General features: G+C 47.0%; 10 protein-coding genes and 1 non-coding gene across 12 annotated transcripts; 3 read left to right on the top strand and 8 right to left on the bottom strand.

The window, feature by feature from the left end:
- Positions 1-76: 76 nt before the first annotated feature.
- Positions 77-159, bottom strand: SPPG_10179. The gene has a single exon. It is a non-coding gene; the product is annotated as a tRNA-Leu (tRNA).
- Positions 160-207: 48 nt separating this feature from the next.
- SPPG_07508 (uncharacterized protein) lies at positions 208-1,727 on the bottom strand. Its single transcript, XM_016755672.1, has 2 exons — positions 812-1,727; positions 208-749 (listed from the first exon to the last, which is right to left on the bottom strand). The coding sequence occupies exons 1-2, from the start codon at positions 1,452-1,454 to the stop codon at positions 373-375; spliced, it is 1,020 nt and encodes a 339-aa protein (XP_016605155.1). The 5' UTR covers positions 1,455-1,727; the 3' UTR covers positions 208-372.
- A 642-nt stretch (positions 1,728-2,369) lies between these two features.
- Positions 2,370-4,003, top strand: SPPG_07507 (uncharacterized protein). The gene is made up of 6 exons (XM_016755671.1): positions 2,370-2,824; positions 2,892-3,097; positions 3,170-3,245; positions 3,312-3,688; positions 3,754-3,812; positions 3,874-4,003. Exons 1-6 carry the CDS (start codon positions 2,401-2,403, stop codon positions 3,947-3,949), a joined length of 1,218 nt encoding a protein of 405 aa, XP_016605154.1. The 5' UTR covers positions 2,370-2,400; the 3' UTR covers positions 3,950-4,003.
- A 101-nt stretch (positions 4,004-4,104) lies between these two features.
- SPPG_07506 (uncharacterized protein) lies at positions 4,105-5,948 on the bottom strand. Its single transcript, XM_016755670.1, has 8 exons — positions 5,627-5,948; positions 5,480-5,563; positions 5,349-5,418; positions 5,130-5,287; positions 4,962-5,052; positions 4,600-4,901; positions 4,393-4,542; positions 4,105-4,329 (listed from the first exon to the last, which is right to left on the bottom strand). Exons 1-8 carry the CDS (start codon positions 5,939-5,941, stop codon positions 4,207-4,209), a joined length of 1,293 nt encoding a protein of 430 aa, XP_016605153.1. The 5' UTR covers positions 5,942-5,948; the 3' UTR covers positions 4,105-4,206.
- Positions 5,949-6,056: 108 nt separating this feature from the next.
- Positions 6,057-7,634, bottom strand: SPPG_07505 (S-formylglutathione hydrolase). Its single transcript, XM_016755669.1, has 8 exons — positions 7,543-7,634; positions 7,255-7,470; positions 7,091-7,189; positions 6,939-7,029; positions 6,800-6,875; positions 6,499-6,743; positions 6,403-6,442; positions 6,057-6,342 (listed from the first exon to the last, which is right to left on the bottom strand). The coding sequence occupies exons 1-8, from the start codon at positions 7,602-7,604 to the stop codon at positions 6,299-6,301; spliced, it is 873 nt and encodes a 290-aa protein (XP_016605152.1). The 5' UTR covers positions 7,605-7,634; the 3' UTR covers positions 6,057-6,298.
- An 83-nt stretch (positions 7,635-7,717) lies between these two features.
- SPPG_07504 (uncharacterized protein) lies at positions 7,718-9,216 on the top strand. The gene is made up of 3 exons (XM_016755668.1): positions 7,718-8,414; positions 8,475-8,609; positions 8,664-9,216. The coding sequence occupies exons 1-3, from the start codon at positions 7,832-7,834 to the stop codon at positions 8,894-8,896; spliced, it is 951 nt and encodes a 316-aa protein (XP_016605151.1). The 5' UTR covers positions 7,718-7,831; the 3' UTR covers positions 8,897-9,216.
- Positions 8,961-10,936, bottom strand: SPPG_07503 (uncharacterized protein). Its single transcript, XM_016755667.1, has 2 exons — positions 10,566-10,936; positions 8,961-10,502 (listed from the first exon to the last, which is right to left on the bottom strand). The coding sequence occupies exons 1-2, from the start codon at positions 10,921-10,923 to the stop codon at positions 9,136-9,138; spliced, it is 1,725 nt and encodes a 574-aa protein (XP_016605150.1). The 5' UTR covers positions 10,924-10,936; the 3' UTR covers positions 8,961-9,135.
- A 673-nt stretch (positions 10,937-11,609) lies between these two features.
- On the bottom strand, positions 11,610-12,250 carry SPPG_09476 (uncharacterized protein). The gene has a single exon (XM_016757643.1). It carries the CDS (start codon positions 12,092-12,094, stop codon positions 11,666-11,668), a length of 429 nt encoding a protein of 142 aa, XP_016605149.1. The 5' UTR covers positions 12,095-12,250; the 3' UTR covers positions 11,610-11,665.
- A 186-nt stretch (positions 12,251-12,436) lies between these two features.
- SPPG_07502 lies at positions 12,437-15,111 on the bottom strand. 2 transcript variants are annotated; one of them, XM_016755666.1, is made up of 11 exons: positions 15,029-15,111; positions 14,609-14,800; positions 14,482-14,543; positions 14,311-14,424; positions 14,080-14,246; positions 13,913-14,022; positions 13,781-13,846; positions 13,585-13,718; positions 13,124-13,524; positions 12,864-13,061; positions 12,437-12,803 (listed from the first exon to the last, which is right to left on the bottom strand). In XM_016755666.1, the coding sequence occupies exons 2-11, from the start codon at positions 14,745-14,747 to the stop codon at positions 12,536-12,538; spliced, it is 1,659 nt and encodes a 552-aa protein (XP_016605148.1). In that variant the 5' UTR covers positions 14,748-14,800; positions 15,029-15,111; the 3' UTR covers positions 12,437-12,535. The 2 variants fall into 2 exon arrangements, with proteins under 2 accessions (XP_016605148.1, XP_016605147.1); XM_016755665.1 differs by having other exon boundaries at positions 14,311-14,409.
- Positions 15,112-16,165: 1,054 nt separating this feature from the next.
- On the bottom strand, positions 16,166-16,986 carry SPPG_07501 (uncharacterized protein; the record flags this gene model as incomplete). Its single annotated transcript, XM_016755664.1, has 3 exons — positions 16,166-16,288; positions 16,357-16,801; positions 16,867-16,986. 3 exons carry the CDS (start codon positions 16,984-16,986, stop codon positions 16,188-16,190), a joined length of 666 nt encoding a protein of 221 aa, XP_016605146.1. The 3' UTR covers positions 16,166-16,187.
- A 1,503-nt stretch (positions 16,987-18,489) lies between these two features.
- Positions 18,490-20,791, top strand: SPPG_07500 (uncharacterized protein). Its single transcript, XM_016755663.1, has 7 exons — positions 18,490-19,130; positions 19,190-19,406; positions 19,468-19,557; positions 19,621-19,799; positions 19,858-20,105; positions 20,170-20,276; positions 20,347-20,791. Exons 1-7 carry the CDS (start codon positions 19,020-19,022, stop codon positions 20,457-20,459), a joined length of 1,065 nt encoding a protein of 354 aa, XP_016605145.1. The 5' UTR covers positions 18,490-19,019; the 3' UTR covers positions 20,460-20,791.
- Positions 20,792-22,285: the final 1,494 nt, after the last annotated feature.

The following is a 22,285-nucleotide window of genomic DNA, read 5'->3' as shown; positions in this document are numbered from 1 at the left end:
GTAGCCGTGCACAGTCGGTTTTGCGTTGTTAATGTCGGTGTCGGGCCGGAAAAAATAAACCGCTGTGTTTCGGAAGTGACGAGAGTGGGATTTGAACCCACGCCTCCGGAGAGATCAGGGCCTTAACCTGACGCCTTAGACCAACTCGGCCATCTCGCCATGTGAACCATGGTGGATATGCACTTTATATCAGATTAGTTATGGCATAAGTGATTCTCTAAAATTGATTTCGTCTTTTGTTCAACCTCTGGATGCATGGTTAACATGGATGCTATATCTGCGCGAGTCACACTCCGTATGCGAATGCCATTCCTTAATCAAAATTACCTGTCATCAAACTAGGACAACCGGGAGGTTTCAATATTTTTATAATTACTTTTCAATAGCTCTTTTTACTTGCTCCGTGAGCACGGAGCGAACCTCTGGATCAACAGTCTCCGCCAACGAATGGCATTTCGGAGACCACCCCAAATTTCTCAGCTTTTCAGCCCGAGAGCGGGAATTACCACCCAATACTTGCCAAGCCATCGCGGTTCCAAAGACATCCACGACCTCGTCATCTGAGACTGGATGCGGGCGTCCGTCACCTACTTCGGCGCTGGTGTAGAGGGATCTGGCGATTTCATACGCTAACCAGCGCCAAGTGTGTTCACCATTTTCACAAAAGTAGTAACCTTCGTCATTGACGGGGGCCGTTCCGTCGAGGAGCTTGTCCAAGAGGAGTAGATATCCATCCGCTAAATCTTTGACTGGAAATTGACGGATGTTAGCCTATCTAGTTTGAAAGTCAAAAGATGCTTTTGCCACATACCATGAACGTTAGACCAAATATTCGCTCCTTTTCCAATGAAGACAGCCTTTCCCTTCTTAGTAGCTGCTAGAATCATCATTGGAAGTTGCTGTGAATGGCGGTTAAAGGGACCTGTCCCAAGCCCATAGATCAGGGGTGGACAAATGATGGTCGTTGTTACTTTTCCCGAGCGTCCGGCATCAAATACAGCCATATCAACAGTACGATGCATCTGCTCCGGCGGGAGGGAATGAATGTCCTTCATGACCGTATCACGATAAACTTTGGGAGAAGCGTAGCGACCTTGAGCGTGGTCTAGGAGGACACCTGTTCCAGACGTGTGTAGGAGTATAGGAGGCTGTCCATTTGCCAGCGGACCACGTTTTGACAGGCCTTCCGCAAGCGCTCTGACTGCTCCAAGATGATCCACGTCAGCTGCATTAATAACCACATCCGCTTCACTGGCCGCTTTGGACAGGGTTTGCCAATTGTCCAATGAACCGAGAATGGGTTCGACACCCACTTCTGAGAGCTTGCGAGCCCGATCCATGTCACGGACAAGTGCTTTGATTTCGTATTTGCCCTTGTGTTCCTCTAGGAGGGAGGTGAGGACTGTTCCTCCAATGTAGCCGGTAGCACCTGTGATGAATATGCGGACGGTCATGTTTGGGTATCACTAGTGAAAGTTTTCGATAGATCTGAAGTTGCTTATCCTTGCGCTCTTTCGGATCAACAAGCGAAAAATGGAAGAGCTACAGTGATATACGTCCCTTATCGATGCCTGCACTGGGGAGTACGTAAAACGTATATGAATGACGTGAATCGCGAGCTGTGCTGCGATGAGTAATAAGTTCGATGCCAAAGAAGGCTTGACCTGGTTTACACATTATTGAGACTACCAGGGATTAAACCAACGGATAGAGCCGAGCGGATGAAGACGAAGGTCCCTTTCTCTTGTGATTTATTAACCTCCTGAACCTTTTTCACAACACTAGTCGTTCCACTAGCAACGGACTGCATTTGACGGAAACCGCACGTATTCCACGAACATCAATAGTTTTAAAAGAAAGCGCTTAAAATGATATTAGCTGCATCAATAAATGACCACATTGCTCAAAGCAACGGTTTCTTTACCTTAAATTGGTTTTTACCTTCGTCCCGAGTCCTCACAGCCTTTAAACGTGACAAATTAATGGACTAAGGAATGGACAGTGGGGATGACCTTCGCCATCAAGCGTAGGCCATGTTTTCAATGGCAGTCTATATACCCGCGAACAGCAGCAGCTTGGCTTATTTAAAACTAGCTCCTCGAAGAATCTACGTAATGAATATCCAAAAACCTTGAAGCTGCTGCATTTCATTCAATGACACACAGACATTAGTTTGTTATTTAAAATCCGATGTCACTTACTTGGGAATGCTCATCGTCTATTATGAAATATGCATCCTCACCGTCCAGACCAGAAGTTATAAGTTATTCTCTCGCATTTCATGTAACCCCATCTGAATATGGTCCTGTGTAACGTCAATTGATGCATAATTCACGTGGACGATACCAATCTGACTTCCTGCCCTGACATACCTGGAGATCGCATTCCGGGATCCCGACAATGTCTAATAGAACAGACGCAAAGACTCTGCTTATAGGCCTTCTGATAGGCGCAACAGTGTCGGCCGCATCAGCCGTTTACCTCCTGCTCACCTCCAAAAAATCTGCTGGGAATTCGTCGTCCCCAAACACCCCTCCCATCCGAACTGGTGTCGAAAGTTTGATAGGCAACACACCTCTGTTTCGCATCCGATCGCTATCAGATGAGACAGGATGCGATATACTTGCGAAAGCGGAGTTCTTGAATGTGGGTGGAAGCACAAAGGATCGCGTGGCACTGTCGGTTATCAATGAAGCGGAGAAAGCCGGACTAATCCAACCCGGTAGAGGAGATACGATATTTGAGGGGACTGTGGGGAGTACGGGAATATCATTGGCGGTAATTGCCAAGGCCAAAGGGTATAAATGCCACATTGTTATGCCAGGTGAGCAAAGCCGGCTTCTTTCTGTTGTGAAGGAAGCCATAATCAACTCCTATTTGGCTGGTGAAAGACGATCAAGCCAAAGAAAAATATGCTCTTCTCCAAAAATTGGGCGCTACAGTTGAAAAAGTTCGTCCAGTCTCCATAGTAGACAAGAACCATTTTGTCAATCTTGCGCGGAAGAGAGCGGATGAAATGAATCTGAAGGCAGATCAGGAAGGCAATGGTCCTCGGGGATTCTTTTGTGATCAATTCGAAAATCTGGCGAATTATCAGGTTGGCATAGATATGAGGCTATTATGTTTGAAATGAGGCTCCTAATAGAAGGGATCATTTTCAATCGGAAAGGTTCACTATCAAACGACAGGACCTGAGATCTACGAGCAAACCGGAGGGAGATTGGATGCTGTCGTCCTCGGGGCTGGTAATATATTCTTTTGACCACATATGGAACTCATGAGAAATAGCATACTCATCATTGGCCAACCAGGGACCGGAGGTACATTAGCAGGAGTAACGCATTACCTGAAACCACTGATACCCAACATGATTGCCGTCCTGGCCGATCCCCACGGATCCGGTCTCTACCACAAAGTCAAACACGGAATCATGTACTCACCCATGGAAGCCGAGGGAACAAGAAAACGCCATCAAGTGGATACAGTAGTCGAAGGCGTAGGAATCAACAGACTGACGAAAAATTTCGCCAAAGTCGCAAAGGGCTGGCTGGATGAGGCCGTGAGGGTCACAGATAAGGAGGCTGTGGAGATGTCAAGATATCTTGTTAAAAAAGATGGATTATTTGTGGGGAGTTCGTCGGCAGTGAATTGTGTTGCGGCTGTTCGCATTGCCCGAGAATTGGGACCGGTATGATGATTGTTTGTATACCGACGGAGAATCAAAGGTAGTTCTCATCATGCTGTTCGTAACAGGGACACACAATTGTTACCATGATCAACGATCATGGAACTCGTCATCTTACAAAGTTTTGGTGTGTGGACAGAATTATGCATCCCGTTTGTTTACACAGCCTGACAAGTTCTACCCTACAGGGACGATACATATATTGAGCGAGAGGGCCTCACACCCAGCGCGGAGGGGTTAGAGTTTTTAGATCCACCAACATAACATATTATTCGTCTTGAATGTATACAAAGTAACATATCATTCATGTTTGCACGCATATCGCTTTGCTGTCTTTAGACACCGCCCGACAGTCATTAGCATGCAGTGTATGGTTCCACCCATTCGGACACGGGTACAAAGGCCTTTATAGCGATGGCTTGTGCCGGGCCACTGAAGATATCTCTTTATTCCATTATTCCAAAATTGGGACTTCTTGACTGATTAAATAAATACATCCGCTATCCGACTAAATCACAAATTCATGTGTTTGAAACCTCCCTCAAAAAGTCGTCTTTTGACTTAGGTCTCAACAGCCCATGCTCTCGCTCGTTTTCTATCGTAGTCATCTCTCCGCCATAATTATGCCCGGGATACACGATCACCTAAACGTCAAGATTTTAATGTAAAACACAAATCCACACATGATGATCCACAGCGCAACATACGTCATCGGGTAACGTGGCGAGCTTGTGCTGCAGAGAATGGTACATTTTATCTCTATCGGAATCTGGGAAATCAACGCGTCCACAAGCTCCCATAAATAAAGTGTCGCCGGATAACAATTTACATCCGTTAATCAAAACGCATTGTGACCCCTGCACAGAGTATCAATATGGGTGGCTACTGTTCGGGATTTGAATGAAGAATCCTACCGGTGTATGGCCGGGCGTGTGAATAAACTGCATTATAGTACTTCGCCCGTCAGAGACATGATCTGATTGACCGCCCACTGTTCCTCCCAAGCCAATATTCAGAGACATTGGTAGACACAAGGTCCCTCCATCCTCGGTATGGGAAAACCGATCCTGGGGAATTTCCGGGTTTGCTTTCAATATGCCAGGAATATCAGCCGGATTGACATATGCCTTGATCTTTGGTAGCTTTTTGAGGAGCTTTGCTAATCCGTCTACTCTCACACGGTAGCGGTCGAATGGTGGTGGTGGGAGGCCGCCAACTGTGAAGCCAGTAATGAATATCATGCCATCACGACATTGTGCGGCGCGGTTTTACATACCATGATCTACGTGATAGTGTGTGGCTATTGCTCCTACAATCTTCAAACCTCGCTTCTGCGCGAACTTTATTATACCATCGATATCCCAGCACTGCTCGAAGGGATTGCAGTGCAATTAGCGCTGTGATAACAATAAACAGTCAGAACGTCACACGCGCACCGGCCTACCGCATCCACTACAAGGCATTCTTTGCTTGCCAAATTCTCAACGAGATAAATAAAGTTCCTCATCTGTACGGCATACTCGAAAATCATATTTTGTATAGGGGTCATGAAGGACTTCTGACACAGATCTCTTCCGGGTGCCAACTGGTGCAGCGCCACTCCTGGAGTACTATGAAGTTAACCTGTTTGTTTAACTTTTTGTCAGCGAGATGAAGTCCTCACCCATTGATGCATCTTTGAGGATGATCTTAGTTTTTGTTAACCTTTCCAGAATTAGCCTATCTCTAACATCCTATCTCACAAAGGGTCAATCTCGTGCGATAGGACATCGCTGTTCATTTTTCACTACGTACCCTTTGATGGGCAGCTTCGTACGCTTCCAGTGCGTCTGAATGTCGAGCGAGCACTCTATATACCTCTGCTCGCCGAAAGTACCCCTATTATGCAGATTGTTGGACACGGTGCGCTTTTGACAGTTCCCGTCCGACGTGTCTTCTCACCTTAGCCCAATCAGGTCGCAATCGTACGGCGTCGTCTGCGTCCTTCAAAGCGTCCTCGTACTTTTTCTCATTGAAATAACTGGCAGAGCGGTTCGATTTCAAGGTGCCTAAGAGAACGGTCGGTTCCGCCTTAGGATCGGTTGTAGATTCGGGATCGACTGGTATCGGTGCAGTGGAGAAGTTCGCAATTGCTTTCGAGTACTCCGCAGAGGCCGCTCCATACTGTCCCTTTTTATATGCTTCTGTGCCCCTCTCCTTGGCTTTAAGGATGTCCTGTAGCACATCGGGTTTGTAGCACGGATAGGACTGTGACATTTTGGGTTGTCTTGTTAGTTGGACCCAACATCTGGGAAAGAGTTGAGGTTGTCTTGCTGTGCCACATGTGGCGCACTGATTTGCTCAGAGCTGCTGACGATCAAGATCACAATAATGTCCCTCCGCACTCTTTCATATTGGTTGTCAACCCGGCCCGAGCTCAAAACTCTATTTGGCCAAACCAAGGATCTAATACTATCTGCCCTCGCTTCCCATCCGCACTTCCATAAAACTATGTCATGCACTGCTAGGACGCCGCCTCTCATCTATTGAACACGAGCGAACTTGTCTCGGCGTGCATCCTCTTTCTTCTAATACAGCCCATATTCATTCATGCTCCGCTAGGAAGGTATTCGCTTAAGCCTTGAGCTGTTTTGCGTGGAATTCCAAGTGCTCTTCGACTGAAAGGAGAACCCAATAAATACCATCTTTCGCGCAGATGAAACAACAACATCGCTTACTGAAGGTACTAATAAAGTAATAACTGTGGTCGTATCCATCCTAAAAATGGGAGTCAGTCCAATAGACGTTGTAGCTCTGAGGTTTCGGCAACATACATGCAGCCGGAGAGAGAGGTCCAGAACATTTTTTCCAGAGTCGTTCTTGGCCTTTGTCAACCGTTCTACTTTCAATTGTTCTTCGAGGAACTGGTCAGCCTTTCCTTGATCGACGAGAATTTTCTTTGATGGTCCACTATAGTTGGCGATGAGCTCAGATGCATCGTATGCCTTCCACGCGTCCTTGTCTGGGCCTAGGTATGCGGAAAACGCTTTTACACCCCAGGGACAGTCCGTAGGATTGGCTATGCACCAAAAGGTCAGACTATTTATGTTAGCGGATGTCCTTGCCGGGTCTTACCAATGGGAGAAAACGCGGAAATACTACGATACTTGTCTGGATTCTTGAGCCCGATTACAAGAGCGCCATGTCCACCCTGAGCAAGGCAAGAACATCTTAGTCCTTATATGAGGATAATCAGTGGAAGGCAAGACGGTACCATACTGTGACCGGCTATCGACACGCGAGTGGTATCCACCGGAAAGGATTGATTGATGATACCCGGCAGCTCCTCGGTAATATAAGAGTACCTACCAATTCACATCAACAATGAGCAGAAAATACAATAAAACTAATGGCTTAAATACTCACATCTTATACTGCTTCCACTTTTCTGTGGTCGCGTCGACATAGAATCCAGCACCTGTACCAAGATCCCACGAGTCATCTTCACCTTCTATTCCCAAACCCCTGTCCCATAGAGTATTGCACATATCAGTGTTAAGCAATTCCACAGTTCCTGTAACGTCTCTCACCTGGGGCTTGTATCCGGAGCAACAAGAATGATTCCTTCCTGGGCAGCTTTCCGTTGTGCGCCAGCCTTTTGCATGAAATTGTCCTCGGTACAAGTCAACCCAGACAGAAAATATAGTACAGGCAGTTTTTGTTCCCTCTTTTCCAAAGGTTTACTCTCAGGAAGAAACATGCTGAATTTCATGTCACATCCCAACAAACGAGATGGGTGCGAATATCTACAAAATAGTCGCCAACTTAGACGTGGTCGTCGATTGATGCTGTGCGCTACTTGCTAGCATTATACTCACTTTATCACATGGCCTGCAAAACACTTGGAACGGGAAAGTTCTTTTAGGGCAACGGTTGACATCTTTGCAAAGTGTGTGCTCGATCCACAAAGGGACGGTGTGAGACTGGAGGCCCGGAGAATGAGTCATTTGTGCTGACATCACGACAGGGGTAATTTGAGATGCGACCTTGCTTGCACTGGCATTCAAAGAGCCCCCAGGCAAAGTACTCTCAGATGCACAGGTTTACCTGATGTCAATAGGTATCAACGGTCTGGGGGTGCACACCTGAATTTTCCTGTTGGGTATAATGTTACCGTTACGGACGACAGCACTTGGCTGTCAACGAGTTCCCCGAAGCGTCTCACGAAGTCTCTCAACGTTGTCTCACCAAAAACTGGCTACTTGGCAAGAAAGTCTGAAGAAGAAGGCTATAAATGAAACGGATGAGATAACTTCAGGCCACAGTCATCTTGTCGCTTTGACGCTTGACCCGAGTACACCTCGAGACCCGTTCGCAACATTCCCTGCTGGACATCCTCTTCCTTCAGGCTATCACTTTGCTTTGTTTCCTCCACGGATACCCGAATCGGACCTTGCGCCAGATGGCTATGACACCGAATTTTCCCCTCCTGAACCCTACATACAGCGAATGTGGGCCGGCGGTAGTTTCGAGTTTGTGCCCGACAATCCTCTTCGAGTTGGTCAAACAGTCAAACAGACCACAAGGTTGGATGACGTGCAGATCAAGCAAGGGCCCAGAGGCGAAGCTGTTCTTGTCTGGTTGGAGAAGGTAGTCGAAAATGAGCACGGCAGGAGCCTGAGAGAACGCCGTTGTTTGGCGTATATGGGCAAAGAACGGAACCCTACAGTAGGAGGTCGTGTAGTACCCAGTGAGTGTGCTGTATTTCTAAATGGGTATCACTAGCGTCCTACTCACAAAGCATTTTAAGTTAAGACTGTAGCTGAGTTTGCACGTACGATTACTCCCACCATAGTTACACTGTTCCGTTATTCGGCAGTAACATTCAACAGCCATCGCATACACTATGACAATCATTATGCTAAGGATCAAGAGGGTTATCCTGGTATGGCTGATCCAGAAGACTGTCTCTTATTTGTTTCTAATAAGTGGAACACAGATTGCCTTACGCACGGCCCGTTGACAGCAACCCTTCTGTTGGATCTTCTGGAGCGGCATTTAGCCAATTCCGGTGCTAAGATCAAGTCGTTTTCATATCGCACACTGAGCCCTCTTATTGTAAATGACCCTGTTACGTTCTGTGGCAAGAAGACAGCTGCAAACCAGTTTGAGCTATGGGCCAAGAATAAACAAGGAGGGATTGCAGTGAAGGGAAGTGCTGAAGTATCATAATGCAATCAGCTACCGCCATGCAACAAAACGCCCTTGCATTGCAAGTACATATGTTAAGCATCTCCTTCATTAGAGAATGAAAATCAAAGTAGTCAATTTGCACTGGTAGATCAGATATTCGAGGCATGTCACGGAAACGAGTCTTGCACAAATAAAGGTGAACTAGACACATATATGGCTATGAAGAGAGTATGAACTAGGCACATGTCCCAATGCTATAGTTGTATAAGCGAGGTGCTTTAAAGCCCATCCTCGGTCCAGTTCTCAGTCACTTGGGGGTATACGCTCTTCAACTTTTCATAGAAAGAGGGGAATCCCCTCTTCAATACCTGCCTATCCTCAGCCACAACAACGAATGTGGTAGCAACTCCTGCATCAATGACCTTGATCAAGATTTGCATGATGACAGCGCCAATAAGAGCACATCCCAACCCGATTGTGGTGATCTCTGCAGAAATGGCAGCGGCTTGGTTTTCGCAGGCGTCAGGGTCGGCACAGGATGAGTAGCTGCGATAGTCTGGAATGGAGATAAATGCGAGGAAGGCGCCAAGGTAACCGGAAATCAGTGCAACCGTGCATGCCAAGGACCCCATGACAAAATTAACCAGGTTATCGTTGATGATGAGGGTCACTCCAGACGACTTGAAGAGGTTCCACGTGTCCTTAGCGGCGGAGACGTAGTCCTTACCGTAGATTGCGACCTGAGCAAAAGCGTACTTGTTGACATATTCAAGAAAGCTAAGGACGAAACCCAATCCACATTGGCAGCAGGCGTGCATGAGGGGGTTGCTGCGGGTCACGGATAGAACGCAAGAGTAGATAGCTTGAGCGATGAGAATGACAAACGATCCGAAGGCAATCGGGCCGAAGCTGGTGGTAAGGGCACGATGCGCGGCACTTTTCAGAGGAGCAGGTTGGACGGCGCCTCCGAAATAGTGACTAGCAAAAACTCCAGAAAGAATCACTTGTAAAGCGTTGGGAATAAATTGCATAGTCCAATATCCCGAGACAAACAAAAATGTCAAGGCGACATCAGTGCCGGGAGCGAGATCAATGTCAATCCCAACGATGTTGCCGTCCGCATCAACTTCCCATTCAAGCTTCCGTAGTCGATAAAAGAAAAACCCAATAAATCCAGCAATAGTGAATGCAAAGTAGGCAAGCTGCGCCAGCAATGCCAAGACAGATGCGGCGTACATAGAGGGGTATATTTTGATGACGGTAGTGATTGTCTCCAGCATCGCAACCGCGAATCCAATTCTGTTTCGCCAGATGTGGATCAGATATCCGAGGACAAGACCAGGGATGAGGAAGACCACCCCCAAGGGTCCGTGGAAAGGGAGGAGAGCCGCTCCAGTTAGAATCAACAGGGCAACAGGCGTAAATAAGGCGGCATAGGTAGTGGCCTGTGCATTCTTACGGAGGGCGGTGAATAGAACGAGGCAAAGAGCAACGGAAACGACGAACGTGATTGGCAAGATGTATGCCGTAGGGTGGATTTTGCCTGCTGGATATTGGGGGGTATTCGAGTCTGTCATAGAAAACATTGATATGCTGCTCCCAGTGAAGTTTACAATGCCGACCGCGTTGATGGCAGTTGCAGCAACTGTAGAGTGTCGAACATGAATATCATGGATAAACTAATAAGCATGATGAGGCACGCACTTACCCAACTGCATCATAAAGATCGCACCGACACCGAGATCTTTGTACTTTGTCACAAATGTGAATTTCTGCGATTGCTCATCGACTTCTTGCGGCTGCAATTTGACATCCTCCATCACCGATGGCATATATGTCGTGAGGCCCTTTTCTGACGAAGATGATAGCAGGCTAACATCGTCACTCTGATCATAAATGTCAAAGGCCGGTGGCTCTGAGGTGGAATAGGCCGGGGATTCGCTCTGTGGAATGGGCGACATAGTGATGGTTGGGGTATGTGCAGTCGACGTCAAGCGTGAACGTTGAGGGATGCAGAGGCATGCTGCGAATTTTATACAGGGTGACGGGATTTGTTTTGTCAGCATTGTTTTGTTCTGAAGTTTCCAACCCCATGCATGACACTGGTCGTGAATGGGATCATTCATAGCTCGAGTGGGACTTGTTGAGGGTATGTGCCTATCTTTAGGATCACGAAACAAATAAACACAAATCGTTCGTATATAGGTTGCGGTGGGCTAGTGACTGATGTCAAGACGATATTCCATCGTCGCCCCATCCTGTATCCCCACTCTCCCTGTTAACCAAAAACTGGCTACTCAATGATTGACCCGATTCGGAACCAAATTACACTATTTGGAATGACGGTCGCGGGCATCGATCATGCGCAACTTCTCTTATTCGGTTTTCAGCTTTCGCATTCAGTTGAATCTGATATTTTGTTGGCCATCGCGATGACAAAGAATTGGCTACCCGGTTTTCAGTTCTTGGACGATATTTGGGAAATGACGCCCCTTGCACAGACAGTTGCTTTCGTTTCACTAGTGAGCTACATGGCAGAGAGACACATTTTGGGTCAGGTAATTCAGCATTTGGGTGTGCCAAATGTATGCTGTATGTTTTTGCTCCTGGTAGGTAGGCATTGATCCACAAGGTCGCGCAGCTAAGCGCTTGGGTCCTGAAGCTATATCGCGACCTTGTTCGAAGCCAAAGCTAATAATCCTAATGACAAATCACAGGCCAGAATATTATGTCACAGCCACAAATAGCGTATCTTTAAACTGAAGCATGTTCATCATAAACAAATTAACAGCATCTACGTAAAATACATCAGCGCTCCCTCCAGAAACCTTGTCCATCACACTGACAATCATGAATTCGACGAAAACAGACACAACAAAGAGCAAGCTTAACCTCCTTCCTAGCGAGTTTGGCTGTTTCCTTTTTTTCCCTTTTCGGCAGCTTAAATAGACTATCTAAAGTCTTACTCATCCAGGCCTCGGCATTCCGATCGGATTCAGCTAAGGGAGAGTGACGGTGGTATATGCAGAATTTATCGGATTCGGCGATAGGACTGTTGCATCGGCCGAATGGTGTGGCAGCTTTGCAGCCTGTGAGCGGTGGCTGCTGGTTGTTGAGCATTGATGAGGTAGAATGGTAAGTAGATGATCGGATGGAGGAAGCTGATTGCCTTTTGCTAGCCATAGTAGAGGATGTACTGGAGCGGGAGGCGTCTGCTGTGAAAGCTGGAATATCCATCCTGGTAGATGCTTAGAGATTGCTGGGAAGATGGTGTGGTCTGCTCCATTTTTGGCGCTCTTTTGTAGTCGTTGTCCATGCACCGCCAGATCCTCCGAACCTGTCATTGCAAAAACATTTCAAACATGTTGATATTAACATGTCAAAATCAAAAAATTGACAGCTAGCTATTTTTAGTAACATGCCGTACAACTACAACTGAAATGCAATATGCAGATATCCCGTGACTGAGCATTGGCTTACGGTATCTCGGAAGGGGCATTTGATCATTCCTGTTTTCTATACTTTTTGATAATCGAGAGGTGTTAGGATTAGGTTTAGGGTTAAATCTACTGTTCTTTCCACAAATTGTGATTTCCTTGCGCCCCACCTCTCCTTAACTTAGCGCAGTAGCACAGCAATTAAATATATTCTATTAAACTACCTCAGTCCACATTATATTTACACTTCCTCAGGAACAGCAGTCTCCTCCTCGTCATTCTCATCCAATATCATTGGTTCAGGACTGGTCCCGCGCTCCTCAGGACTTTCTTCTTGTCGGTCCTCATCCTCCAAGCGCGTGTCCCTTGCCAGATCAACGTCATCGTCATCTTCCCATAATTCTGTGTCGTCCATGTAAAACCTGCCTGAGCTAAAGTTGGAAGATTCGTTGTGCGATTCGTCAAAGGCTAGCTCATCGTAAGCTCTTTCGGCATACTTGTCCCATCCCCTTTTTAGTGCTCTGTGTGAGTTACATCATCAAAGACGCTGGTACATGCTCGAAACTTACTCTAGTTTGACCCTGTCCCCACTATCATCGACGCCAAACACATCATCCCATTCCCGGAACCCTGGGTCAATCCGTCGGAGATGCAGGTCGTATTTTCGGATGTCAAATAGCATGTCAAAGATGAGGGCGGCGTTATTTGAGCGTCTCAAATCATGGAGGGATATGCGAGTGGGATCTTTAGGGTTTATCATGTCCAATCTGAGGCAAACACACAGTGAGCCTGATATCGACAACCTAAGAACAAGAGGTGCGAAACATACACTGCACACAAAAAGTCTCCCCACTTCCACAAATCGCTCATCCTCCACTCTTCCATTCTCCGAGCTTGCTCCCCAAAAAACTCTTGCAATTCCCACAACGAGATTACACCATCTCCATCAATGTCCAAGCACCGAAACCAGTACTCCATTCCCGCTCGCGATGCTTTGTCTTCAACGGCAAGAATGAACCAAATGAAATCGCGGTAGGTCATGAGATCGTTTTGGAGGTGTTGTCCTCGTCCCGCCCCCGAAAAGACTCGGCGGAGAATGGGCGCGGAAAGACAAGAGTTTTCGTAGGTAGAGAGCGAGGAGAAGGAGATGTGAAGGTCGTGATCGGTGTCGAGCTCCCAGAATTTGCAGTATATGACGTAAAAATGTTTGTAGGAGAAAGCGTTGCGAGTCTGCGGACCAGAGGTAAGTAAGCGAACGTGTCGCGGCAAGAAATCCAAACAAATTCCTACCATATTAATATCATCCTCCTTCTCCAACCCCTGCACGAGTTCCATTACCCCATCCTTTTTAAATTCCTTAAACGTCATTCTAGGGACAATATTCCTTGTTTTATCGTAGAATATCCGAGTCACAACCGTGTCAACTGTTATGAAAGTCAATTGATTAATGTCCAGTTTATGAGGCGGGTGAGATCACACAATGTACCATATCGAGTCTGAAACACAGGCATATCTCTCAAGAAAACCAGTCCAGGATGGTGAGCACAGACATCTAAGATAAATAGCACAGAGTTTGACATTGCAATGGCGACCAGAAATTCAAACCTGAACGAAATACCTTGAACAACAACCCTGAAATCGTCTTCACTCAAGGAATTTCCTTCCTTTCTCAGAATTGCAAAGACGGTTTCATGCGTGGTCGGGCAATTTAATAAACGTCTCCAAAACCTAAAGTGCATGTCAGATCGCTGATTGTTGTAGACTTTCTCTCCATAGTGCCTTTACCTCTCAAACCCCTCAAAGCAAACCCCGACACCATCAACTTCTCCACCACATCTCATGAACAAAGCTCGATTGATGTAGCGCGGTATCCCGCACATCCGAGTAACTGCAATAAAGTCGTGTTCAGAAAGGGTTTGGGTGGGGTCGGTAAAGAGTGTGCGGATTTGAGTCTAGGAATACAACGAGTAACCAGGTATTAGCGATTTGATTGATTCAAGATCAGAAGACCCATACCAGGATTTCCCGATGCCGCTCTTGATGGGCTCCAGATATGAGCGGGGGAAATGGAAAGCGCGGCATAGTTTTAGAGAAAACTGTCGTGGATTCCACGATCTGGTAATTTCGAATCTTTTACATTTTTGTTACAGCATCGCTAACCAACCGAAACATGGAGGAACCACCCACCTCCCGCTTTTCAACTTCCCACCTCTTCCCCTCACCCACAACTTCTACACAGGGTATAACATCTACAGGATCCAAAGAACTGAGTTTTCTCTTTCCTCATGTCATCGCTTACAGGTTAGCCACTCACCTCTCTTAACCTTTCTCCGTGGCCGGTGGGGACTCTTCGCCGGTATGATACACTCATCGGCTTCAGCAGATGCAGCCACGTGTGGTTGAGACGTGTCGGGTTTGATAGCTGTCAGGCCGCCCGAGAACGGGGATGGCATCTTGTTGGCAAAGATGGGCTAATGTCTCAGTACGGGCGTCGATATTTGATTTTCTGGGGAGAGGGAGCATTTCGTCATGAGTATGGTGCACACGCAACGCGGGATTGACTCTAAATCTAGCAATAGATCCACTGTGTTGCGTCTCCCAGTCCGGTGCCGGATAGATATCGCTGGACATCTGCTGCGCGCCCTACTGCTGCTTACTCGCCAGTGGGGCGACGCTTCTCCCATTACGTGTCCACCATCCAGGGTTCCCCAAAAGCAATGTCATAGACACTCACCAACTGCCGTATAACCATCCAAACGAGGCTTCAAGTCTCAACCTTTAACGCGCTCTGTTCAGAGAAAAGCTCACTGCTGCTCTGTCAAGAACGCGGTCCCGCGTCGGAGTCACCAAACACCAATTGCAGTGTGGTTTGAATGCATACTGCGCAACTCATAGCCCATGTCACAGTTCAGGTCTGGTCAGGTTTACCATTTGCACAGCGAAAGTTGCTTCCTTCCTCTGCAATAAACTCCTGAAGAGCAACGGAACAGAATGAGTGCAAAATTATATGATTTTATTTACTTGTTTGGACTAGTCCCGCTGTCCTTCAAGATGCTCGCCTGGGAGACTTTCACATCAAAGCCGACATCTATACGCACTATGCATGTACAAAACATTCAAAAAAGAGAAATCTACAATATGTCACAAGTAAGTCTTTCTACACATTGGCGGCAGCAGCAGCACAATCGGTCTTGGCGGCGTCCCGCGCAGGCGCACAAACTGTTCCCAACTCGTTGCCACGGCCTTCAGCATTCAATTTGTTTGCACAGCTGTTGAAAAGACGGTCTCCGACACGCCCGCAAGCAGCTCCAGCCCCAACAAAGGTATCACCCGCAACTTGGAAGCGGCGGTTGGGATCGTTAGAGAGTACAAGGGGGTCAAAGTTGAGGCCCTCCACCGACTTGGGTTGGAAAATCACATTCCCGTTATTTCCATTGTTGTTTTGGTTGTTTTTGTTCTGGTTGTTCTGGTTGTTGTTGTTGCCGTTGTTTTGGTTGTTCTTGTTCTGGTTGTTGTTGTTCCCGTTGTTTTGGTTGTTCTTGTTCTGGTTGTTGTTGTTCCCGTTGTTTTGGTTGTTCTTGTTCTGGTTGTTGTTGTTCCCGTTGTTTTGATTGTATTTGTTCTGGTTGTTCTCGTTGTTGGTCTGGTTGTTCTTGTTCTGGTTGTTCCCGTTGTTTTGGTTGTTTTTGTTCTGGTTGTTCTGGTTGTTCCGGTTATTCTGGTTGTTGTTGTTGTGCTGGTTGTTGTTGTTGTTGTTACCAGCAACGTTTGTGGGGCAGACGACTACGGTGCGGGTAACGGTCTGCGTAACTGTAACGACGTTGTTGTTCCCATTGTTCCGATTGTTCTGGTTGTTGTTGTTGTGTTGGTTGTTCTTGTTCTGGTTGTTCTGGTTATTCCCGTTGTTTTGGTTGTTCTTGTTCTGGTTGTTCTGGTTGCCGTTGTTCTTGTTCTGGTTGTTCTGGTTGCCGTTGTTTGTCTTGTTCTGGTTGTTCTGGTTACCGTTGTTTGTCTTGTTCTGGTTGTTCCCGTTGTTTGTATTATTCTGGTTGTTCTGGTTACCGTTATTGTTGTTTCCAGCAACAGGGGCGCCCGCAAAGTCCGTAAAGCCAGCCTCGACAATCTGATCTGCTACACTCTTGCCATCGACATTCTTTACATTGCCGGCAAGGGCATCCGCCAGACTTTTGGACGATATCTGATTGAACGCCGCTGCACCCTGGAGGTTGTCCACTTCCGAAATCTTGGGGAGGATTCCTCGCAGTTCTTTTGTAGCAGGGAGATTGGGGTTTCCACAGAACTTGGGTTTGCCGTTGTTGGCGGGGTTAAAGTTTTGTTCGGCGTTGACGAGTTCCCTTGCGGCTGCCAGAGTAGCTGCGTCACCAGGAGCGGCTTGGACGATGGTGTCGGCCAGTTGGAGTTTAGCACATGGGTCCGCGGCACCGAGAAGCGTGGAGGGAACTTGTCCAGAGAGAGTACCAGCCAGACCATTCTTTAGGGCTTGAAGCTAACGTGATGGCAAGTCAGTTGCTGAACGCGTATGTGGCACAGCCATTGCACGGACAAACTCACCTGTCCAATCTTTCCTTCCACAGGTGGGTTCTGTTGTCCGAATCGCCTTCGGTTCAGTCGAGTATCGGCTACGGAGGTACCAACCAACGAAAGGACGAGAGCTGTAACGATAAACTTCATCGTGAAAGCTCTTGAGGAGGTAAAAGACACAGGTCTAAGTATCTAAGGAAGGGAAGGAGTCTACAATCACAAAAGATATTCTACAATTGTCCGATTGCTGCTTTTGTGTGTGATGGAGAAAGAGAAAGGATCTGCACAAGATCTTGCTTTTTATGCCTTTCCAACACTCTTCCGAACGCCGCGCAACCTTACACCCTGAAAAGCAACTTTAAGACCCCGAAACCATCTCGGACCCTTGCGTAATTTGAGGCATGTTGAACTCCACACTGAAAAGAGCTCAAGATGAACATTTTTTTTTGCAAGGCCGTTCATCCAATACACCGAGCAAATGGCAAGTAGGGGTCCTATTGAACCCGTAAAGCAAGCGTTGAACCCCCAAAGCAAGTTTCGAAGGGCGCCACGGTGATAGGAACACATGGTTTTTAGCAAGCTGGATATAAGCAACCGCATGTGAAACACGTTGGATTCGCTGGTGATCGTGTATCTTTGTCTGCGGTCAAGAAAAGGAATTTTGTATTTTGTACAATTTTGTCTATGGAGAGGAAAGCCGTTTCAACGCGAGATGGCTTAGTACATGGCATATCCTAAATTTTTCAACCAAGGCAACATTAAGCTTCTCGACTGGGGGCGGCGCCATGAAGACCTTGTCATTACTTGGCACCCGAGCGTGCAGCAAGGATGCTCAACCATTTGATGGCCAATGTGGAGCGTTTGAGGTACGGCATTTGACCAATTATGATACATCCCGATGACGACGGGAGTAATTAACGTTTACCAAGCGCTGCGTAATGAGAAAGGGTTGCTATGTTTCTTCGGGTTAGCAGGTCGTCGCAACACGACGGGCCGTCTCTTTGCGGGAAACTTACCGCATGCCAGTTGGCAAGGGGAGCGTGGATATTCGGTCCTTTCACACTTGATCAAGCAGGCCTTCCGTCTCTTTTCTTGATCACCAATTCATCAGGCCAGTAGAAGATTGGTAGGAATCGAATTGGCATCGACTCTGAGCGGTGCAAATGAAGTTCGCGATGGTACGTCGCGCCTTTTCTCTTCTTCGCCCCACAGTTGGAGGCTGGTGCGTACACAAACAATGGCAACTCTCAGGGTTTCTGCAAAACTAGTAACATTTTACGAAATGACAAACAACATCATATGGCTTGCAAATGTGGACATGAGCTCTATTCAATACAAGAATGATCAAGCGGGAGTGAGGAACACACCAAATCTTTGTGTGGGTCATTCAGGCGATAAACAGCAGTGGGCCCCAGACTAAGATTTGATATGACCTCATACCCAATATTCATTCTGCTCCAACCAGCCGAGTGTTGGCGGGATGAAAAGTAAAGAGGGGGGGAAAGCCAAAAGAGGCCCTCCTTTTATAAGCGGGAGAGCGGCTCAACTGGCGGCAGAAAAAAGCCATTTTTGGAAAGAGCAATTTTGGCACAGCGGCGGCCCCTCTTTAACCGATTTTGGCATTTTGCGGACCAAAAGTGGCGAATAGAAATAGGAGAGATTGTAGCAGAACATGGACAGGGGAACTCGCACACAAAATAAAAGCACCGTGTAGGCCGCCGCCAAAGGAAACAGGAATCCGGAGCAAACCGGAGGGGAGAGACTGTGGCTGGTTGGGTGCGTTGGGCGAGGGCAGCGCTAAACGACAAACGTTGGTTCAAAGGCCCTGCCATTCTCGATCATCCACCCCCTGCACGGAAGAAGAGGGGGTCCCCAATCTTGTGCGCAGTCGATGTTTCTGAGCATGGGCCTAAAGCCATTCTCAATTATTGGATGGCCGGCCCCCCCTTCGAAACGCTGTTTGGGGAGGGACGGCAAACTAATAAAATGCCAAAAACAACATAAGCTGCACGTTCCTCTTGATCAACAGGAATTCCTTTCTGGAACACTTTGGTTACAGCGTGTAACATCTACAGGTTTACGCAACCAGAGCGGTACAGCTCAAGGACTTGCAAGTAGAAAGCCGAGACCTATAAAATATTTTCCACTCCAGTAGCTATTTGTCGTTGGTCCATACGACAGAGATGCTGTGTGGATTAACGCCAAAAAGGCTAAAAGTCTTTATTGGAGCTGTCCTAGGCTTTGGACTTTTGTTTGGTGTCGTCTTATGGGCCGGCTTGCAGAATAAAGAATCTGTGAGTCCTTATAGTGTGCTGTAAGTGTTACTGCGCTCAAGCTCAGTTCTTCAAACTAGGGCGACCGCAAGCTTGACGTAACAGCATTCGGTCCTTGCAACGTTACCGATCCCAACTTCACCTTCCCTTACAACATACCTCTTTCCGCTCAAAGCGGCATCGTCAATGGCACGAGGTTCCAGAATGTACCAACGTTGGTTGAGATTGAAATGTCGGTGACGAGTGTCGATCCAGGAAGCTCCTCATTTAGACTGCATTTTGAATTTACACCCAGAGGTACCTGGAATGTTTGCGGAATTCATAAGGAAGATGTGGCTCACATCACTCTCTTGGCAAGGTGATTTGGCTGACCAACCTGTGGGTGGTGGAGATGACCTTGAGTCATTGGTAAACCGCAAGCTCCGATCTGATCTCAACATCACCGTCGGTTCGTAACTCCTTTTTGTGCATCAAACTTGGACGAGGACTAATTCTGATACTGATATTGCAGGTAGCATAACCTTCCGGTTCAAAGCGGGTGACACCATGCAACCCCAAGATTCGTCTTTCTCGATCACTGGCGACATCAACAGATACCCGTTTGACAAGTGGCAGAACCTCTTTCTGATGACGGGTACCTTTCGAAATGTCACCTCCAGAGTGGATTCGCCAGTGTCCCTTGTTGTCTTTGTACGTGTCTTCCCAATCTTGCTGATGTTTCTGTCTTCTAACCGCTATGCACCTTCAGGCCAACGCCCCTCTCGCAGCTTATAATGTCGTCTTTCCCCAAGTTTGCGATACCAGCTCCAAATCTGACGCAACGTTAATCCTAGTCACTAGTGTTATCAAGCGTGCACACACGACAAAGGTGTTTGTCGTACTTTTGACGATATTCATGTGGGTGTTGTCACTCTTGATGATAACTCTTGCGGTGAGCGTGTGGGTGCGTGGAAGAAAAGTGGAACCGCCCACAATTGCTGTGTCGATTTCCATGTTGTAAGTATTCGAGCGATTGCGTATTCATGGCTTGGGATATAAACGCTCACCTTTCGTGCCATAGATTCGCTCTTCCATCAATCCGCAATAGCCAGCCTCTCGCACCTCCTATTGGAACGACCGTGGACGTCGTTGGGTTTTTCTGGAACATGGTGCTTGTAGCAATTGCAGGTACTTATCTGCTTCTACGTCGGAGATTTCGCACCGGTAGCCCGCCTTTTTACTGACTGTCTAACCTTAGCCGCTGTACTCCTCGTGAATTACATCTATCGCTACACGGGGGACGGTGTATCAAAACAAAAAGTAGAGGTGGTCAGGGAACATTTGACCCCAAAATGGAGAGGGGAAATGTAGATAGCAAGGGATTTGCGGGGTGTGGGTTGAATATCTCCTTTATCACCGACGCGGATTTGCTTGTAGATGTTATAGATGTGAGATTTTGTTCTATATGTAGATTTCTTTTTTGTATCATCGCTGTATACCTTTCACTACTTGTACCAGAATTGGCCAAGCTGGTGTCAAGACATTGTATTAACTAGGAGACGTGTCAAGTACTGAAGTGCATACTGTTAGTTAGCATCATAGGACGAAGACCAGATCTTTCCTTCGTGCAAAATACAAAAGTCCTCTTCCTCACAGAGACAGTTACGTTATAACATCCTGTGGTGGTCGTCTGTGTCATGCAATACGGCCGTGTCAAGCTAAATCATCATGTTTAAGGTTATTTTGTAATGTATGCAAGGTTTTCGGGCTTCTTGGGCGTTCGCAGAATTGCTCTAAAGCAACTGTGGACGACAACACTACCTGAGTACTGACAATTTCGCAATATGCCAAGAATATGTGTCGATTAGGTTGCCCTGCTTAGAGATTTGAGGGAGAGCGACGGCAATAATGGATCTTTGGCGCGCCATGAACTTCGATAATTTAGCGACGACAATACCGAGGCGTTGCCTGCTCCTTGACATTTTGGATGCAATATTGATGCCCAGAATCCACTAAACAGCGACCGTAGACACGAAGATGTGTGGCTCGATGAACAGAGAAGAGGGCCTTCGCGCCCGTACGGTAACGGCATTTACTTCATTCATCCAGAGAATCTAGTGATAAACAATTAGATTAAATGAAGTTTGCTGTGTTTCTGGCTGATCTAGTATAATTCTTGAGGTCCCTCATCGTAAAGCTTTACACTGAATTATTCAAGGCACACATACGCCGTTGTTTCGGTCCCCAGTAGAGCTGTAGCTCCTTACATAATCCGATCATTTACGTAAGCATAGTCCACCTTTGTGTCATTCGTCGAAAGTTCATTCGTCGACAGTGAAAATTGTGCTTTTGAAACACACAGTTCGGGTATTTATGGATCCGTATATTCCTTGACCTCGCAACATCTTGAGGCAAAAACAAGAGCTGTGCGTGAGAGCGGAAAGTCATTATGGTGATGCAGACGAGGTAGTGGGCGAGCACGGACAACCTCAATCACGGACATACAGAATGCGGATGTGTTGCCAACAGCAATGCAATTCGAAGATGGGTATGATCTGTCAAGATCCGAGTCATGATGAGAATTTTCGGCACAACTTTTGTCGTACGATAATCTACGGCCATGGGCCCCATGATCAGCAGTCAGGGTTTCAACAACGGCACTGCTCACACATCGTAGGAAGAGGATGATAGAGAGACTCGTTGCTAACTGCCACAGAAGCCCCACTAGTCAGAAGAGAACCATACTGGGTGAACGTTGGATGAAATGAGATCCCAGAGATTCCCTCTGAATTGCCTTTATCGATATCAAATACTTTTTAATATTGTTTTCCATAACCCTGGTGGGACTCTAACAAATAGAGTGTGAAACAAACATTTGGTATCTCAAAATTTGGTACTCTGAGTGAAGACAGATGGGACCACGTGGGAGAATTGAGTAATGAATCTGCGGTTCGTGCGAGAGGATGGTCGACAGACGCAACGAACACAGTCGGTTTGTGACTCGCTGTTCAATGGGCAACGTGCCCACGTTATTCCCTGTTTCCTCACGTCGCGCCAATGTATTTCAGGCATGTTGCTGTTTGATGAGGGCGATGTGAATATATCCAAATCATCTATCGACATCCTTGTTTGCATGCCCTGGGAATCCGTGCTGTAAACAGGATTGTCGACGGGTCATCATACCCGACTTTTTGGTT

Source organism: Spizellomyces punctatus (assembly GCF_000182565.1).
Source record: "Spizellomyces punctatus DAOM BR117 chromosome Unknown supercont1.16, whole genome shotgun sequence".
NCBI lineage: Eukaryota > Fungi > Chytridiomycota > Chytridiomycetes > Spizellomycetales > Spizellomycetaceae > Spizellomyces > Spizellomyces punctatus.
This window is presented reverse-complemented; position numbering and strand designations above follow the sequence as displayed.

Bases quoted from the DNA above. Each gene is read 5' to 3' on its own strand.
- SPPG_07502 (XM_016755666.1), bottom strand. From the start codon at position 14,747: ATGCCATCCCCGTTCTCGGGCGGCCTGACAGCTATCAAACCCGACACG. The intron at 14,023-14,079 runs GTAAAGGCACTA...CATGCACTTTAG, and splicing joins TGCTTTGAGGGGTTTGAGAG to GTTTTGGAGACGTTTATTAA. The intron at 13,719-13,780 runs GTACATTGTGTG...CTTTCATAACAG, and splicing joins TGTGTTTCAGACTCGATATG to TTGACACGGTTGTGACTCGG.
- SPPG_07500 (XM_016755663.1), top strand. From the start codon at position 19,020: ATGCTGTGTGGATTAACGCCAAAAAGGCTAAAAGTCTTTATTGGAGCT. The intron at 19,407-19,467 runs GTACCTGGAATG...TCTCTTGGCAAG, and splicing joins TTTTGAATTTACACCCAGAG to GTGATTTGGCTGACCAACCT. The intron at 19,800-19,857 runs GTACGTGTCTTC...ATGCACCTTCAG, and splicing joins CAGTGTCCCTTGTTGTCTTT to GCCAACGCCCCTCTCGCAGC.
- SPPG_07507 (XM_016755671.1), top strand. From the start codon at position 2,401: ATGTCTAATAGAACAGACGCAAAGACTCTGCTTATAGGCCTTCTGATA. The intron at 3,246-3,311 runs GTAATATATTCT...TTGGCCAACCAG, and splicing joins TGCTGTCGTCCTCGGGGCTG to GGACCGGAGGTACATTAGCA. The intron at 3,813-3,873 runs GTGTGTGGACAG...TCTACCCTACAG, and splicing joins CGTCATCTTACAAAGTTTTG to GGACGATACATATATTGAGC.
- SPPG_07508 (XM_016755672.1), bottom strand. From the start codon at position 1,454: ATGACCGTCCGCATATTCATCACAGGTGCTACCGGCTACATTGGAGGA. The intron at 750-811 runs GTATGTGGCAAA...GTCAATTTCCAG, and splicing joins TATTTGGTCTAACGTTCATG to TCAAAGATTTAGCGGATGGA.
- SPPG_07505 (XM_016755669.1), bottom strand. From the start codon at position 7,604: ATGTCAACCGTTGCCCTAAAAGAACTTTCCCGTTCCAAGTGTTTTGCA. The intron at 7,190-7,254 runs GTGAGAGACGTT...TCTATGGGACAG, and splicing joins GCTCCGGATACAAGCCCCAG to GGGTTTGGGAATAGAAGGTG. The intron at 6,343-6,402 runs GTAAGCGATGTT...TTCTCCTTTCAG, and splicing joins TTACTTTATTAGTACCTTCA to TCGAAGAGCACTTGGAATTC.
- SPPG_07506 (XM_016755670.1), bottom strand. From the start codon at position 5,941: ATGTCACAGTCCTATCCGTGCTACAAACCCGATGTGCTACAGGACATC. The intron at 5,564-5,626 runs GTGAGAAGACAC...TCTGCATAATAG, and splicing joins TGCGACCTGATTGGGCTAAG to GGGTACTTTCGGCGAGCAGA. The intron at 5,053-5,129 runs GTAGGCCGGTGC...CCCTTCGAGCAG, and splicing joins AATGCCTTGTAGTGGATGCG to TGCTGGGATATCGATGGTAT.
- SPPG_07503 (XM_016755667.1), bottom strand. From the start codon at position 10,923: ATGCTGACAAAACAAATCCCGTCACCCTGTATAAAATTCGCAGCATGC. The intron at 10,503-10,565 runs GTAAGTGCGTGC...GACACTCTACAG, and splicing joins GATCTTTATGATGCAGTTGG to TTGCTGCAACTGCCATCAAC.
- SPPG_09476 (XM_016757643.1), bottom strand. From the start codon at position 12,094: ATGGATATTCCAGCTTTCACAGCAGACGCCTCCCGCTCCAGTACATCC.
- SPPG_07504 (XM_016755668.1), top strand. From the start codon at position 7,832: ATGTTACCGTTACGGACGACAGCACTTGGCTGTCAACGAGTTCCCCGA. The intron at 8,415-8,474 runs GTGAGTGTGCTG...AAGCATTTTAAG, and splicing joins AGGAGGTCGTGTAGTACCCA to TTAAGACTGTAGCTGAGTTT. The intron at 8,610-8,663 runs GTATGGCTGATC...AGTGGAACACAG, and splicing joins GGATCAAGAGGGTTATCCTG to ATTGCCTTACGCACGGCCCG.